General features: G+C 42.2%; 1 protein-coding gene across 5 annotated transcripts in view; it reads left to right on the forward strand.

Moving 5' to 3' along the window:
* STPG2 (sperm tail PG-rich repeat containing 2) overlaps positions 1-17686 on the forward strand; it is a 1022085-nt gene that overhangs the window by 198716 nt on the left and 805683 nt on the right. For all 5 annotated transcript variants that reach the window (XM_068232236.1, XM_068232244.1, XM_068232254.1 and 2 more), the window contains exon 6: positions 15769-15884. In XM_068232236.1, the coding sequence (XP_068088337.1) occupies positions 15769-15884 (116 nt within the window). The remainder of the gene's footprint in view (positions 1-15768; positions 15885-17686) is intronic.

The raw sequence follows: 17686 nt of genomic DNA on the forward strand, positions 1-17686 counted from the left end.
ACACTGTTGCTTCCTGCTTCACCTGCTGGTGCCATCACAAGTCACCAGCAGGTGGCTCTGTTTGCTTTTCATGGTTGCCTGCAGTTAACAGGCTCACCACTAGATGGAGTATCATGGGTTACACATGTCTCTGTTCCACAGATATCCGGGCAGGCTGCCAGCTCCTATTTAAGCTGGCCACTCCCTTCACATTTTGCAGATCCTCGTGTCAGTGTGACTACTGCTTGTTGGTCCACTCTCTTGCTCTGCTCTGCATTTCCCCTTTGTCTGACTGCCTGTGTAAGCCTCTGGCTTCCAACTTGCCTTGCTCTGTGATTCTGTCTGTCTGCCTGCCTGTGTGAGCCTTTCTGCTTGCAACCTGTTCTGCCCTGCTCTATTGCTCCTCTGTGTCCCAGATCAGCTAGGGTGTAGTAGGTATTCCTGTTTTAACATACATAGGCTAGCTTTGTTGCAGCTCTGTGTATGTGTGTGTAAACCATTGGGGTTTCTGATTCTAGCGTGTATTGACCCTGGACCGTGTTTGCTGTCGATTCTGCTTGATGATTATGTACTGCGATTGTTATATTTGTATATATGTATATAGCACTGTTCATATTAAACACTAATTCATTGCATATCTGTGTCCTGACCTTTTGTATATGCTACTAAATGTGATCAGCAAATACCCTGCTAGCAGGAGTCGTGACAGTAGGATCTGCCAAAACATTGATCACTGTGGCTATACAAAGGGTTCTGACAGTATCCTGTGTGCTGACTCCAGAGAATGGATCCCACTCAGGCGTATTTATATGTGCGCCTGGCTAAGAACCACAAGGCTTGTTGTCGGAAAGTATTCTCTGGACATTCTAAAGACCAATTGCATGAGCTATTTATTCTTATGCATAGTCATGTGGAGCAAGGAGTGTTTTGCATGGAGGAGGTCCGACCGTTGTTTGAGATATGGAGTGATTTGTTGTTTTCTGAACCTATTCCTGATGACTATGCATCCCCGTTTGATCAGGATGATATAGAACTTAAAGATGAAATCTTTGCCCAGAAAATTAATCCCAATCAGGTGGATTCATTGGTGCGCTTGGCTAAAGAGCACAAGACTATTTGTCAGAAAACATTTTCTGAATACCCCAAAGCCCGATTGCTTGAGCTATATAATTGTGTGCAAAGTTTTGTTAAGCAAGGAATGTTTTGTATGGAGGAGGTTCTACCGTTATTGGAGATATGGACTGATTTGTTTTTCTCTGGTCCCATTATCCAAAATTATGCACCTCCTTTTAATCAGGATGACATAGTTTGCTTGCTGCGCTTGCTGAAGGATGATCAAGGTGAATTCTTTGAGCATTATTGTGATGAATCCAGAGAGTTTGTACAAGAATGTGTGGATGATGTACAGTACCTTGTCGATATAGGAGTTTGTGTGTATGAAGAAGTTTCTCCTTTGCTGACAGCTTGGTATAAGATTTGTTCACTCTTGCGCCCTGTTCTACAGGACTCTCAATCTTCCTCTTCTGTTTCTCACTCCTTGTCCTCAGCAGCAGTATGTCCATTAGTTTCTAAGCCAGTAAATGTAGCTGTAGCTGTTCCAGTTTCAAAATCCTCTCGCAGAGCAAAGTCTAAAAAGAAGAGGTTCTTTCCTACCGCTTCTATACAGCATTTGTCGCCTGTCCATACTGTACTTCCAACGTCGACTGTGGTTGTTCCAGCAATTTCTACTTCAGCTGCTGCCTGTACTTTGATCCAATCTGTGACCAACCAGCCTGCTAAAGATGGGGTAATACTTCAGCCTGCAGACAATTTATGTGTGAAAAATTGCAATCTTGTTCAACCTGCAAATGACCAGCATGCTACAGACTGTGTAACAATTAAGCTAACCAACATGCAGGAAACTATGTGTAACAATTCAGTTAATCAATATGCAGGGGACTATGGTAATGTTCAGCCTGTGACCAATACACATGCAATTTCATGCAACTCTGATCAATCTGCAACCAATCTGCTTACAAATGATGGTAATAATGATCTGTCTGCCAAGAACTCGCATGCTGTTTCATGCAATCTAGATCCATCTGCAACCAGTCAGCATGTTGTAAACTCTGCTTCAATTCTGTTTGAAATTGATACGCATACAAATGTTTCTAAAAAAAATTATTCTGCAACCAGTTCACATACAATTCCATGTAATCTGAATCAATCTGTAACCAACCAGCATGCCATAGACTTTGCACCAGTCCAGTTTGAGTCCATTCAGCATGTTGTTTCTTCTGCTTCAATTATGTTTGAAACTGCTCAGCATACAAATATTTCCAAAGATAACCACTCTGCAACCAGTTCACATGCAGTTCCATGTAATCTGAATCAATCTGTAACCAACCAGTATGCTATAGACTTTGCACCAGTCCAGTCTGAATCCAGTCAGCATGTTGTGAATTCTGCCTCAACTCTGTTTGAAACCAATCAGCATACAAATGTTTTCAAAAATAATTGCTCTGAAACCAGTTCATATGCAATATCATGCAATTCAAATCAATCTGCAACCAATCTGTGTATCAAAAATTGTGTTTCTGCTCAGTCTGCAACTAATCAACATATAAATGTTTCCAAAGATAATCGCTCTGAAATCAGTTCACATACAATATCATGCAATTCCAATCAATCTGCAACCAATCTGTGTAACAAAAATGGAGTTTCTGTTCAGTCTGCAACTAATCAGCATATTGTTTCCAAGGATAATAACTCTGGAACCAGTTCACACGCAATGTTATGTAATTCAAATCAGTCTGCAACCAGTCTCTATGCAAAAAATTGTACACCAATTCAGTCTGCAATCGATCCGCATACAGACGTTCACAAAGATGATCGCTTTGAAACCAGTTCTCATGCAATGTCATACAATTCAAACCAACTTGCAACCAATTTGTGTTCTAAAAATTGTGTTTCTGTTCAGTCTGCAGCTAATCATCATATTAATGTTTTCAAAGAAAATCACTCTGGAACCTGTTCACATGCAATGTTATGTAATTCAGATCAGTCTGCAACCAGTTTGAATGCTAAAAATTGTACACCAATTCAGTCTTCAATCAATCAGTATACTGACGTTGACAAAGATGAGCACTTTGAAACCACTTCGCATACAATGGCATACAATTCAAACCAATCTGCAGCCGAATTGTGCATTGTAAGTTGTGCATCAGTTCAGCCTGAAGTTAACCAACATGTAATAAACTGTTCTACATTCCAGCTTGCAATCAGTTTGTATACAATAAATCGTGCTTTGATTCAGTTTCCAGTCAGTCAACATGATATGCATTGTACTTCTGTCCAGTTTGCAACCAGTGAGTGTGCAACAGGTTGTGTTTCAAGTCCACCTACAGTTGATGGTGTATGGTCTCAGTCTTTCAGAGAGATGTTTGTTTTGGCACAACTACTTCAGCTCCTGCCAATAGTTCTGGCTCAACCATCTCAAATTCTTCCTGCTGTTCCTGTACAATCGTTACAAGCCTTGCCAGCTGTGCCAGAGCCTTCATTACAGACTTTACCAAATGTCCTTGCGCAATCACCACAAGCCTTGTCAGTAGTTCCAGATCAGTTATTACAAAACTTGTCTGCTGGTTCAATCTCCTCACTGCAAACTGTTCTTGATCAGTCATCACAAATTTTGCCAGCAGCTTCTGCACAACTGCCATTGGAAACTTTGTTAGCTATACTTTTGGGTACTGTGTGCACTTCTGCTATACCCCCAGAGATTTTGTGCACACCTGTGGTACCCCCTGAGCCTTTGTGCATACCTGTGGTACCCCCAGAGCCTTTGTGCATACCTGTGGTACCCCCAGAGCCTTTGTGCATACCTGTGGTACCCCCAGAGACTTTGTGCATACCTGTGGTACCCCCAGAGACTTTGTGCATGCCTGTTGTGCCCCCGGAGACTTTGAGCATGCCCATGGTACCCTCGGAGACTTTGTGCATGCCTGTTATACCCCCAGAGACTTTATGCACATCTGTTATGCCCTTAGAAACTGTTTGCATACTTGTTATGTCCTTAGAGATTGGGTGCACGCCAGTGTTACCCCCAGCGACTTTTTGCATTTTGTCTAGGTACCCAGAAATTGTGGACATCTTTTCTGTGCATTCAAAGATTTTGTGTATTCCTGCCATTTATCAGGTGATACTGTACAATTTTTCCATGTACCCAGATAATTCTTACATTATTGCTATGCATACAGAGACTATGTGTTTCCTTGCCAAACATCCAGAAAAATTGTTCATTTTTGTTCAGCAGGTTGTTGCTTCCAGTCAGCCTTTTTTCCCATTTGTTGCCTACAGGATACAGCTGTCTGAAGATTGCTTTGGGTATACTGGGGTTTTGCTTATTGGGGTCCTCGTTTCTTGTTTTTGGAACAGAGCCATGTTTGTTGCCAGCACTATCAGCAAGCTGCCGGAGCCACCTAACTCTGTCTGGATGTTTTTGATCTGCACGAGCGCTCTGTTAGTCATGTCCCTGTGTTACAGAACATTTGCTATTATGGTTCTCGCAGTCTTGGTGATCTTTCGGAACTGGGGCAAGCCTGTTCAAGGTTTCTCTCTCTTTCGGAGGAATTCGCCTTACTCGGCGATTCTGGAAAGCACCCTGATGGGGTTGCCAGTGTCTTTGAGGAACCTGCGTCGATACCTGTTGGCGAATGCTGTCTGGGTCAAGGCATCACTTGCAGTTTGTGGGTTTTCGGTCCAGTGCTCAAATGTGCAGTCATTAATTCCGGTGTCCTGGGGCTCTGGTTAGCAGCTGAGATGGTTGGTTATCGAAGTGGCTCAGGGGACCCTGGTGGTGGAATTCCTTGTTTTATTCAGAGTGATCCTTGGATTGGCTTGCTCCTCTCCGGATTCTATCTGGGGGGGCAGGTAACATTTTGGAGCATCCGGAGTCTGCTCTTGAAAGTGGGGGTAATGTCAGAAACACTGTTGCTTCCTGCTTCACCTGCTGGTGCCATCACAAGTCACCAGCAGGTGGCTCTGTTTGCTTTTCATGGTTGCCTGCAGTTAACAGGCTCACCACTAGATGGAGTATCATGGGTTACACATGTCTCTGTTCCACAGATATCCGGGCAGGCTGCCAGCTCCTATTTAAGCTGGCCACTCCCTTCACATTTTGCAGATCCTCGTGTCAGTGTGACTACTGCTTGTTGGTCCACTCTCTTGCTCTGCTCTGCATTTCCCCTTTGTCTGACTGCCTGTGTAAGCCTCTGGCTTCCAACTTGCCTTGCTCTGTGATTCTGTCTGTCTGCCTGCCTGTGTGAGCCTTTCTGCTTGCAACCTGTTCTGCCCTGCTCTATTGCTCCTCTGTGTCCCAGATCAGCTAGGGTGTAGTAGGTATTCCTGTTTTAACATACATAGGCTAGCTTTGTTGCAGCTCTGTGTATGTGTGTGTAAACCATTGGGGTTTCTGATTCTAGCGTGTATTGACCCTGGACCGTGTTTGCTGTCGATTCTGCTTGATGATTATGTACTGCGATTGTTATATTTGTATATATGTATATAGCACTGTTCATATTAAACACTAATTCATTGCATATCTGTGTCCTGACCTTTTGTATATGCTACTAAATGTGATCAGCAAATACCCTGCTAGCAGGAGTCGTGACAGGTAGTCAGTGTTTGCCCATTGTAAAATCTTTTAAATCCCTGATTTACATTCTGACATTTATCACATAGTGACATTTTTACTGCTGGCAGGTGATGTAGCTGCTGCTTGCTGTTTTGGCAGTTGGAAATAGCTGTAAACAGCTATTTCCCACAATGCAACAAGGTTCACAATGTGAAAAGGAATAGATTTCTCATGTAAAAGGGGATATCAGCTACTGATTTTGATGAAATTCAATTCTTGGTCACAGTTTCTCTTTAAGGGGAAATAACCTGTGGTGAGGAAGTGGTTAAATTACTGACAGGTCTTGTGGCTAGTGAGATGTAGCTTAGGCACTGATTATGTGTAAGTAGCCCTATAACATGCATAAGTGCTTGTTTCCACTGCAACGCAGAGCTGCGCAGCTCTGTGTTGTGTGTCACTGGAGGGCGGAACTTGCGATCCCATTCATTATACAGCGCATGAATGGAAACAGCAGACTGTGCAGTCTATGCACTGTCTGCTGTCCCTGCAATCGTGTTTCTGTAAGCGCGCATGAAAGCGTGCTATAAGGAAACGAGGCCTAACTCAGATTTGTCAGTATTTAAAGAGATGATTTGGCAATCTGACTCATATTTCCTACTTATTGCTTTGTATTTTTATAAGAAGCTTCTCTATTCACTTAAGTACATACAGATATAACACTGGTAACTGTTTTTAAGCCCACATTTTTCTCCCTTGTTAGAGATTAAATAAGAAAAAATATATACATAGTGTGTATATATATTGTGTGTTTATATATATATATATATATATATATATATATATATATATATATACACACAAAGTAATGTCAGATTCTTTTTTTTTAATGTAAGAGAAAACACTTATACAATAAGAATTACTGGCCACGCTGCATGTCCTCTGGCAATATTGTCCTCCAGAATTTGGATAATAGACTCTCCTCGTGTACCGTTAAACTGTGCAATTTTCCAGGCAAGACACGGAATTGCTTTCTGCTGCTAGTTTCGACAGTGACATATGAGCTAGTGCTGGAAACACACTGTGAGCTACCTGTGCGCAGCCATACTGGAACGCAGTCCATTAGTGCCTAAATGAAGGCACTCCAAGACTTTTAATTCTTGACTGAATTTATTTCCATATTTAATTGTGAAAAGTCAGAGGAAAAAAGTTGCAAAGCACCTCTTCATCCATTTCGTTGTCACCGGGAGTGGCGATTAGTAATCCTTCTTGGAGTCATACTACAATGTTCACTTAAAATAATGCAGCTCCTTGCTGAGTTTGCTTCAATTAAGCCATATTTTATTTTGGTAATGACTTACCAAGCTGACAGTGACCTTGAAGTAGATATTGTCAACAGTTCTTGGCACAAAGTGCGTAGTGATTTAAAGTTATTAATAGAGCATCAATTTATCCTTCTGTCCATGTCAGTATTTTTAAAAGGCTATTTAATTCAATTACAAATGTGTTTTTTTTTTGGTACCTGAGTAATCCTTATTGCCTGGGCATCTTAGTTAAATCGTAGTCAATTTATATTATTTTAATGTAGTGATTTCAACCTTCATATGATGACATAGATTTTTTTAATGTGTTCGGTTTGAAAAAAAAATAAGCTCTTATCAAACCACTTTGGGAAGGAAAATACATTTAATCTCCTGTCCTTATAATTACGATAAATGGGCATTGACCCTATTCACCGATCAATACAAGCTATATGTAGGTAAGATCTTGCTGTAAAAGAATCAGCGTTATATTCTAAATGCAGAGGACAAAACTAAGCAGTTCTATTTTTGTCCCTAAACGATTATAGTTTTAATAGCTTAGATTTTGTCTTGTTTGTCATTGGCTTTAATAGCAATTATTGGAAATTACCTGATTAAGCCTAGGACTGTTCTCAGCCTGATGGATGTTTGCTTTATTGTATATATTTCAGTTTTAATCTTCTGGTTCTTTCAATAAAATGCTAGTCTTGTAATGGTTCATATACATTAGGCTGCCTTAATAACATGCTGTGTTTTAGCGATTACCGCAGAATTCCTAGTAACACCAGTTCATTTTTTCAAGATGCTATGTACTCAGGACTTTAGACTATAAGGCACTTGCTGTGTGTAAAATCTTGAATTAATGTAGCAAATAATCTTTGAATTGACTGCAATAAAATGTACTGAACATTTAAGTAAATATCTGGCACACAGAACTTTACATTTTCCTAATCCTTGTTACCAGCATGCTTCCATGTAGCACTATTTCCCTCTCACTACTGCAAAATCCCCTCTTTCTTGTGCTATACAACAGCTCCTTGGTCGTTGTTCAATTTACTTTTTCTCCAACATTTTCTCCTAGGAGATAATCATTCATTTCTTTCATCTTCTTTAAAATAGCTTTTCAGTACTCTGCAGTTGAAATAGTACCAAAATTATTTGTAATATTTTCCTTCCTTGCTTTTGGCTTAAAGGGTATTTTATTGGTAAGGTATGAAAATATCACCTAGGAGACAATTTAAGAGAAAAAATGAATTGAATAAGGTCCCTTGTGTTATTTCCATATTTTTTGGCAAATAAGACACTCCGGACTATAAGAGGTTTAGAGCAGGGATGTGAAGCCGGTCCTTCGAGGGCCGAGGTCCTCACACATTTTTGACACAGCTCAAACTAATGGATGGGTCTGAATCAAGAAAGTTGTGGCCCATCAGGTAGAACAGATTCCTCTGTTTCTCAGTCCATCCTAAACACTAGCATGGATCTGGCCCTCCAGACATGGAGTTTGACACATGTGGTTTAGAGGGCAAAAAAGAGGAAAAAAATATTCCTGGTGCATCTATGATCCAGGAGCATTTTGTAGATGTTCTCCCTTAATTATTGTGTCCCCCTTGAACCTCATGTAGCCTCCATGTGCCCCCCATGTGTCCTCCTGTGCCCTATGTGTCAACCTCTGCTCCCTGTGTATAGTTATAAGCAGCGGCAGCATGACTCACCTACTCCAATGGAGCCTGCGGCAATCAGACCTCTCCTCTCCGGCACTGCTCCCCTAGTGCCGGCTTCTGCTGATCACATCATCAGCAGAAGCTGGGATGAACAGTGAGAGAGAGGAGAGGTCTTAGATCTCCACGGCTCCAATGGATTGGGTTACCTGTGCTGCCGCATACAACTGTACACGGGGATTGGAGGAGGACACATGGAGGTGGGAGTGAAGGAGATACTGGGACAAGGGAGTCCCTGACATTGTGGCAGATCAGGGGTCTGTATTGGCGGGCGTTCGCAAGTTGGGGACTCCCTGTATTTGGCATATAAGATGCAGTGACTTTTTCTCCCCATTTTTCGGGAAGAAAAAGTGCGTATTATATGCCAAAAAATACAGTACTTTTGTGGTCAGTGAATAAGTGGTACTGTGGCTAGGCATGTGCTGACAGTGTCACCATTTTATCTATGAGTGTTGGAACATTGCATAATGTAATCATATTCTATATTTTCATCAATACATTTTTAGTGAAGATTTACAAATAACTTAATTGCTTGAATAAAGAAAGTAAACATACTGTTACCCTGGTATTGTTAATACCCTGGTATTGTTAATACCCTAGGGTATTAACAATACCAGTATCCAACAGGATCTATTATAATGAGTTTAGACACAGATGCGTTACACTCACTATTACCCTTAAACGACAATATTCTTGCCACAGTACTATTCACTTTACATTCAAATACCAGAAAATTTCAAGACGCAAACAATGGATTGATTAAACATCTAGAAACATCTGTTACTCTTTCGGCCCTCTGACATCTCTGGCCTGACAGCAGATGAACCAGCTTTTCTAAGCAGAGTGAACAGGGGGGCACAGGAAAAGAAGAAAAAGGGGGTGTGGATGGCACTAGTGTGACATTATAAAATGTTTAGTGTAGAATCTTGAGTAGTGATCGCAAGACAGAAGGGCTAGTCTGAGGCTACTGATCACCTTATGCCAGTCTATCTTATCCTTCCATCTCAAGATTATAAGGGGTGTTGTTTACTAGCTGAGAGAAGGAAGGTGTTTCTTTCAGGTGCCAATGTGACAGGATTGATTGGTGGGCTACACAAATTAAATGTAGTATGTTTTTCCTATGTGGTATAGGGATTTTGTGTATTCCTGGGATTTTGTGGATTTTGTGTATTCCTGTAAGAAAAAGGGCCAGTTGAGGCAATAATACAGTTCTGGAATTATTAGTGAATCTGTGTTAGATACTAGATCCCAAAAGGGTGTACTTGTTTGACATTCCCAGTGTACATGGTACAGAGTGCCTATTGCCCCACATTCCCTTCAGCATAATGGGGATTATCTACTTGAAAACATATCTAAGATCAGGGGCAATGCCTGGAGTGCCATTGGCCCTGGAAAGCACCATGCCCCTAATTAAGCTCTGCCCCCATCTAAGCCCTGCCTCCCAAGTGAGGCTTTGCCCCCACAGATGTTTGTGCCTCTCTCTGTCCCCTTTTGTGCCTCCTTCAGTCCCTTTGTGCCTCTTTTTGTCTCCTTGTGCCACCTTTAGTTCCCCTGTGCCACCGCTGCCTCCCTGTGTGTCCAGAGGTGGATTAAGGTGAAATGGTGCCCTAGGCAAGCAACGACTTTGATGACTACCTAGCTTTTTTGGCAAGATTTGTTTGTGGCTAGCATAAACCTGGCTCCTAGATTCTCGCCAGGCCCTAGGCACCTGCCTAAGTTGCCTAGTGTAGCTACCTAGTGTAGCTACTATTCGTAGTTCTGACTGGAACCAGTTAGATCCCGACACATGCACAGTCCACTCTGCACACACTCGTAAATCGCAGTCCCACAATGTTGTGCACAGCAGCTTTGACCAAGAGTGTCTTGGGCATGTGGCATTCGAAAACTCTCAGAACTGTGCATGCCCAGGACGCTCCTTGTGATAGTTGCAGCATGGAGAGGAGACCGGACAGGAGAGAGCCTCATAAAGATAAGTATACCTTTTAACCCCTTTTCCCTCAAGTTTACTTTAAAGACCTAAACCATGCTCAAATGTTTCCATAGGTTGTAATACTATTATTGTTTATATAGTGTTGACATCTTCCACAGTACTTTAATGAGTATAGTCTTGTCACTATCTGTCCCTCAGAGGGGCTCACATTGTAATCCCTACCATAGTTTTGTGTTGACACTCATTGGCACAGCTTGTCTTTCTCTGCCTAAAATCTCCTTGAAAAGCTGATATTAAATAAAGCTCTTTCACAGGAGCCAAGACACTAGCCACTTCCACTTGCTGCGCCCAGACTTTTATAGCTATAGCCTGCAACCTTTTCACAGGGCCATGTGTGTGTTTACCTCCTTGCATTCTCAACAACTGGCTGAAGCAATTCGGTAAGCAGCAGCAATCCTACCCATAGAGCCTGCTGTCTCATTAATAAAAGTCGGAAATTGTCAAATCTCTTGTCTGACAGTTTCAAAGATAATAGAGTAAACATGATAAACAATAGACTCTGCCTGGCAGAACTTCCTTTTCTTGCATTCCTCTGTAAGCAGAGGTATGGAAACACTTCCTGCTAGGCCTTTCAAATGGAGAGGTGATTGCATTAACTTATCGAAGCATAAAAAGCATATTAGAGTGATCTGAAGTGAAATATAAACTGTTTGAAAATTAATTGCAAAACGTTACTTGGGCAATACTTTTTATTTTACGCTTTGTGGAAATTTTCTTTCAAGTTTTCACTTCTGACCATTTTTCATACTGCTGATTGCTGTTATCATAGTGTGTCCATTTGCCTCATGCTTGTTGCAGATGTGTGACTCAGAAAGAGCTGAAATCAAAAGACCAAGCTATTAGCGTTTTTAAAGGAGGTTAGCAGCTTTGTAATCTCTCAGTATACAGTAATTCCACATTAAAGTTAAACCTAAGTACGAAGAAAATTCTAGCAGTAATCATGACGATAAAGGAATATAAAACTGTAGAAATGCAATGTAGTAATCAGAATATCTTTTTCATGGCCCATGTGTTTAAAAATGCAATACATCTTGCTTTCTGCCCTGTCTGCACTTAGTTGTGGGTGGGTCAATCAGAAGTGTCCATTTGACTCCCAAAATATGGAGACCAGACTATATTTCTCAGCAAAACGTGGCTGAAGGTAGTGCCAAAGGGTGGTGATGGATGCAATGACAAAGATAGAACAATAGATTGCAAATTTGTTTTTTTTAGTAGCTCTGTTCACCCACATCATCCATATTAAGGTTTATGCACAAGAGGAGTGTGGGAGCTTTTGTCTGTCACTATGCTGGCACAGACTGCTGAAGACTTGTAATTAATAGAATTTTAATATCCCACTTTCTGAGTAGAAAGTAAGCAAACTGCAAGTGTCTAGCAGGTGTATAGACAGATGCACAGCTGCAGACAACACAGCTGTAACACAGATATAACTATAATATAAAAAGTGATACTCGGCAATCAAGCTGACAAACCAGATTGAAATCATATCGCACTAGTAGAATAGTACCCCCAAATTAACATTAGTGGTGTAGCAATAGGGGTGCAGAGGTTGCGACTTGTGACCATAACTGGGACCCTTGGGCCAGAGGGGCCCTCCTTCCACCACAGTATTAGCTCTTTATTGATTCTGTGCTGGTAAAAATCACTTCTACAGATGCTTTGAATAGTAGTAATCATTAACAAACTGTTATCCATCCCCTACTTGCACCTCTGACACTGTGGTTGTCCTTGGCAGGTTTTGGTACGCCTTTTCAATTGTTATGTATAGAGTCCTTGGGGGGGGATGTAAAACTTGCAGTGGGGCCCAGAGCTCCTTAGCTATGCCACTAATTAACAATATAGATCCCCAAAGCACAGCAAACGTGTACAGTGGATAACAGCCCTTAATTGCTGCCAAAGGTAAAAAAAAATCTGAAATACCAGATTTTTATTACATGCCCTCCCCCCCCCCTTTAAATCACTACCTCCTCCAGTTATGTATGAGTACATTTTGGTACATTCTAAGGGCTGGTGCACACCGAGCGGCCTTTTCAGTGTTTCTGCAGCCGCTTGCGGCTGCGGATACACTTGGTCAATGTATCTCAATGGGGTGGTTCACACCAGAGCGGGAGGCGTTTTGCTGAAACGCATACTCCCGGGGTGAGGCATTTTTTGGATTGCGGATGCGTTTCTGCCTCAATGTGAAGTATAGGAAAAACGCAAACCGCTCTGAAAAACACCTGTTCAGAGCGGTTTTGCCGGCGTTTTTGTTACAGAAGCTGTTCAGTAACAGCTTTACTGTAACAATATATGAAATCTGCTACACCAAAACCGCTACACAAAACCGCAAAACGCTAGCTGAAACGCTACAGAAAAAGAAGAAAAAGCGTTTCAAAATCTGCTAGCATTATGCGGATTTGCTAGCGTGTTTTGGTGTGCACCAGGCCTTACAGAAGGAAAGAGCCTCCATAGCTCTGGAAAGAGATTGACAAGTCCTGTGATCCTTTACCGCTTCACCCTATCAGCAGTGTGCCAAATGCAGGTGGAATTAAAATGCTTCATGGTGATGAGCTAATTAATTTTATTATATCTCATAATTTTGTCCAATGTAAGTTACTAGACCGTAAAGGACTGTACATCGCCTGCATTCGATTTATAGTTCCCTTGCTCAGAATGTATAGTGCAGAATTTGTCACTGTAGCGGAGCCATATCCGTTTCTCTCAGTGGTATATCATCTGCCCGGTGTAAGCATGGGAAGGAGATGTGAAACAGAAAGCTACCGTAGGTTCAGCAACAGAATTCAATGAAGCAAGAAGCATTTTTAAAGCTGCTAATCATAGAGCACATACTTTGACTCCAAGCAGCACAAAGACACTCAAGAAAAATTAAATACATGTAAGTATATAATTATGCAAATCAATCCTGAGGTCCATATACAGAAAAAAATAAAGCTTAGCCAAACATATGTGGGATTGTTAAAGGCCTCCTCAAAGGTATTTATGAGCAATTACAATGAGCACACAATGGATAAATTGCTTTTTACTCAGGTATCCCTCCTTACTTGATAAATACTATTTCAAGTATTACGCCTACAACCTATCTTTTTTTAAGCTGACCTGTTTATAACAATGTTAGGAGTAGTAGAGCTTCTGGCAGACCATGCATTACCCCTTCACTACCGAAGCAGAGTTGTGTGAGGAAAGAAACTGCTCCTAGTACTTGTGATAATGTGTGCCCAAACATACAGCATTTAAAAAAAAAAGTTGCTTTAATTGATAGATGTCCTTTAAATAGGGAAATGAACAAAAGCGTTCCTAATTTCCCCACCTCTACCCTATCTCTTTTTTTAAATATATTTTCTTATGTAAGTATGAGTTTTTTTCCCCTTTTAGGTTTTGTACCATTTAACTATATTGCTTAATTGCTAACAAAACAAAAGCACAGGACCTGATTAAATTAAAACTAAATACAATTTAGGGCTGACCCTCTAAAAAAGGATATAATACAAACACAACTTTTATGAAATAATTCAAACATTAAAGGAAAACTTAAGTCAAATAAAAAAAATGACATTTACTCACCTGGGGCATCCCTCAGCCCCCCGAAGCTGGATGGTGCCCTCGCAGCCCCGCTCCGATCATCCTGTCCCCGCCGGCGGCTACTTCCGGTTCGGCGACAGCCGCCGACAGGCTGGGAACGCGGCTGATTTTCCGCGTTCCCAGCCGCTGCTATCACCCTCTATGCTGCTATAGCGTCTATATATACGCTATAGCAGCATAGAGAGTGATAGCAGCGGCTGGGAACGCGGAAAATCAGCCGCGTTCCCAGCCTGTCGGCGGCTGTCGCCGAACCGGAAGTAGCCGCCGGCGGGGACAGGATGATCGGAGCGGGGCTGCGAGGGCACCATCCAGCTTCGGGGGGCTGAGGGATGCCCCAGGTGAGTAAATGTCATTTTTTTTTATTTGACTTAAAGGGATACTGTAGGGGGGTCGGGGGAAAATGAGCTGAACTTACCCGGGGCTTCTAATGGTCCCCCGCAGACATCCTGTGTTGGCGCAGCCACTCACCAATGCTCCGGCCCCGCCTCCAGTTCACTTCTGGAATTTCTGACTTTAAAGTCAGAAAACCACTGCGCCTGCACGCCCATGTCCTCGCTCCCGCTGATGTCACCTGGAGTGTACTGCGCAGACACAGACCATACTGGGCCTGCGCTGTGCGCTCTTGATGACATCAGCGGGATCGAGGACACGGCAACGCAGGCGCAGTGGTTTTCAGACTTTAAAGTCTGAAATTCCAGAAGTGAACCTGAGGCGGGGCCGGAGCATCGGTGAGTGGCTGCGCCAACACAGGATGTCTGCGGGGGACCGTTAGAAGCCCCGGGTAAGTTCAACTCATTTTCCCCTGACCCCCCTACAGTATCCCTTTAAGTTTTCCTTTAAGGACAGTCACAGAGGTAATGGTTATTATAAAGTAACAGAGTGAGTTCTGATGGAGGTCACTATGAGGCAACATTTGAGGTACTATAATATTGTAGTGGTCCCCTCCCTGTCATCAAGCGAATTAAGTACAACAGTGACCCTCAAAAAACCCCAAGTCAAGTAGGAACACTTTAAAACTTAGTTAGTGAAGGTATACAGGGGACTATGCTATTACCCACACAATTTTCATATTTAATGCAACTGTGCCAGAGAAATTATTTTTGCAGAAGCCAGGCTTGTGTCCCAGAATCTTTCCTTCAGCAAACAGTCATCTGCTGCTGAAAGTTCTCACTATTTAGATCACCTGGCCCCACCCATTTACTCCTTCTACAGATAAGGGATTAATTTTTGGTGGCCAGCACTGCTGGTCAGGTGATCAGCTCTATATTCATAGTTAAAGAGTAGTTAGGTCCCTCTTGGAGGTCCTCTCTGACTATGTTGTCTGGGCTATAATGGGGACCAGGGGGAGGAGTTAGGACATAATGCAGACTGCTGTCCTGTCAGGAAAATTACAACATTGCTACCAGTAGTGGAGTGTCTTAACTGTTCTGTCAGGAAAGTAGAGTTAGTTTGTTGCAAATTATGATATATTCCACATAATGTATATGAAATGTATTACATACAGTACTGCATGTGCATACTTTGTAATTTAAAGTAGAATATATATTATTATATAGCATACTGACATGTATAGTTTTGTTTCTTTCTTTTCAGAATGAAACATATGCAACTCTTAAATACCGTGGGGTACACTTTGGAAAGTACTCAGGGAAACGTACTGAATTTGAGAAGCGAGACGGTCCAGGCCCAGGAGAGTATGACATAGATCAGTACGTATGACATTTTTACCAAGCTTTTTATTAACTCCTTCATGTCGCTTGCTTTTGTTCTTATGCAGTTACAGATTCAGAGCTGCATGATTTGCTAAAGAGGCGCTTATGTGGGTATTTATGCTCCAGCTTGTAGTGGTGGCAGATTTTATTGCATTATGAATTATATTCTAGTGTTTAATGGCTAGTGTTGTAATAGGAACTGTCAAAACCAGTTTTCATATAATGTATAATGGATAATATAGCCTTCATAAAAAGAACTGTAGTGAGGGACTAGAGCCAGAAACTGAAGCCAATCTCTGCCCTGGGAGTGTGTCCTCTCTCCATAGCTAAAAAAAGATTGAATGAAATCATATAAAGATGAGGTTAGCATGAATTTGCAAATAGAGCAATGGACAGTACTAGTATGGAAATACTATTTAGTCTGCTTCTGCATGCTTTTTCTGTATCTTTACAATACTTCAAGTAAATATTTCTATAACCTGGATTTGATTAGAGGTAAGGAAGGTTTTTTGGCTCCTCATTTACCTGATTTATGTGAGGCAGGTTTATGTTGAGCATGGATCAGCAGTCTGCAGGAGAATCAATCCTGTGAACTGGTAAAAATGTCCTGTGAACTGTTTGCCAGATCATTGCTATACGATTACCCAATAAGACAAAACAATACTTTGTCACTGGGTCATGGAAATAGACAATGGAATAAGGAATGTGCACAATAATTCCACAGACTTCAAACCTTTATTTTTATAGAAAACAAAATTTAGCCTTCTTAAAACAGAAGGCGTTTGCAATTATTCAGATTGGAGTCTATGAGGTGTCCCACAGTGCATTACACCTAATATGCAAATGATCTCTTTGTTGTCCCTGATAGGTAAACACCCCCCCGGAACTGCTGTAATGCAATGATGTGTTAAGGTGGCCATACACTGGTCGATTTGCCATCAGATCGACCAACAGATAGATCCCCCTCTGATCGAATCTGATCAGAGAGGGATCGTATGGCTGCCTTTACTGCAAACAGATTGTGAATTGATTTCAGAATGAAACCGATCACAATCTGTGGAGCTGCCACTGAACGCCCCCCCCCCGACATTACCTGCTCCGGCCGGAACGAGTCCCCCGGTCTCCGCTGTCTTCTTCTCTGCGCTCGGCTCTGGGTTTCGGACCGGCTGGCTTCACTTCACGTCCGGGGAAGTTTAAACAGTAGAGGGCGCTCTACTGTTTAAACTTCCTGCCGGGACAGGAAGTAGCCAGCCGGAACCCAGCGGTGTAGAGACAGCGGAGAGAGCGGGGACTCGCGCCGGCCGGAGCAGGTAATGTATAGCCGCTAGCGTTGGTTGTCGGGCATTCGAACATCGCTATCGACGCACTCCCGACCCACCGGCGATCGAGGGAAATCTTCCGCACGGATGTAACGACAGGAATCGTCGGGAAAAATCGATTTCGGACGGAAATCGATCGCTCGGTCAGCGTTTGCGCGACGATTTCACAGCCGATTCGATCACAGTGATCAAATCAGCTGTATATCAGCGGGAAAATCGGTAAGTGTATTGGCCCTTTTAGCTTGTTAATTGTACAGATCCAAACTAATCCAACATGCATACAGACTGTCCAACATGCATACAGACGGATTGGTTGATCCTCAACAGTGCATGGCAGGGATTAATATGGCTCTATTTATTTTCATAGAAAATCTGAAAAGTTAACAATTACACCAATTAGAGGTAACATTCCTATGTCTCCTCCCCTAGTGTCCCCACCCCACTACCCTCTAGATTGGAAGCTCTCAAGGGCAGGGACCT

Source organism: Hyperolius riggenbachi, chromosome 1 (genome assembly GCF_040937935.1).
Source record: "Hyperolius riggenbachi isolate aHypRig1 chromosome 1, aHypRig1.pri, whole genome shotgun sequence".
Lineage (NCBI taxonomy): Eukaryota > Metazoa > Chordata > Amphibia > Anura > Hyperoliidae > Hyperolius > Hyperolius riggenbachi.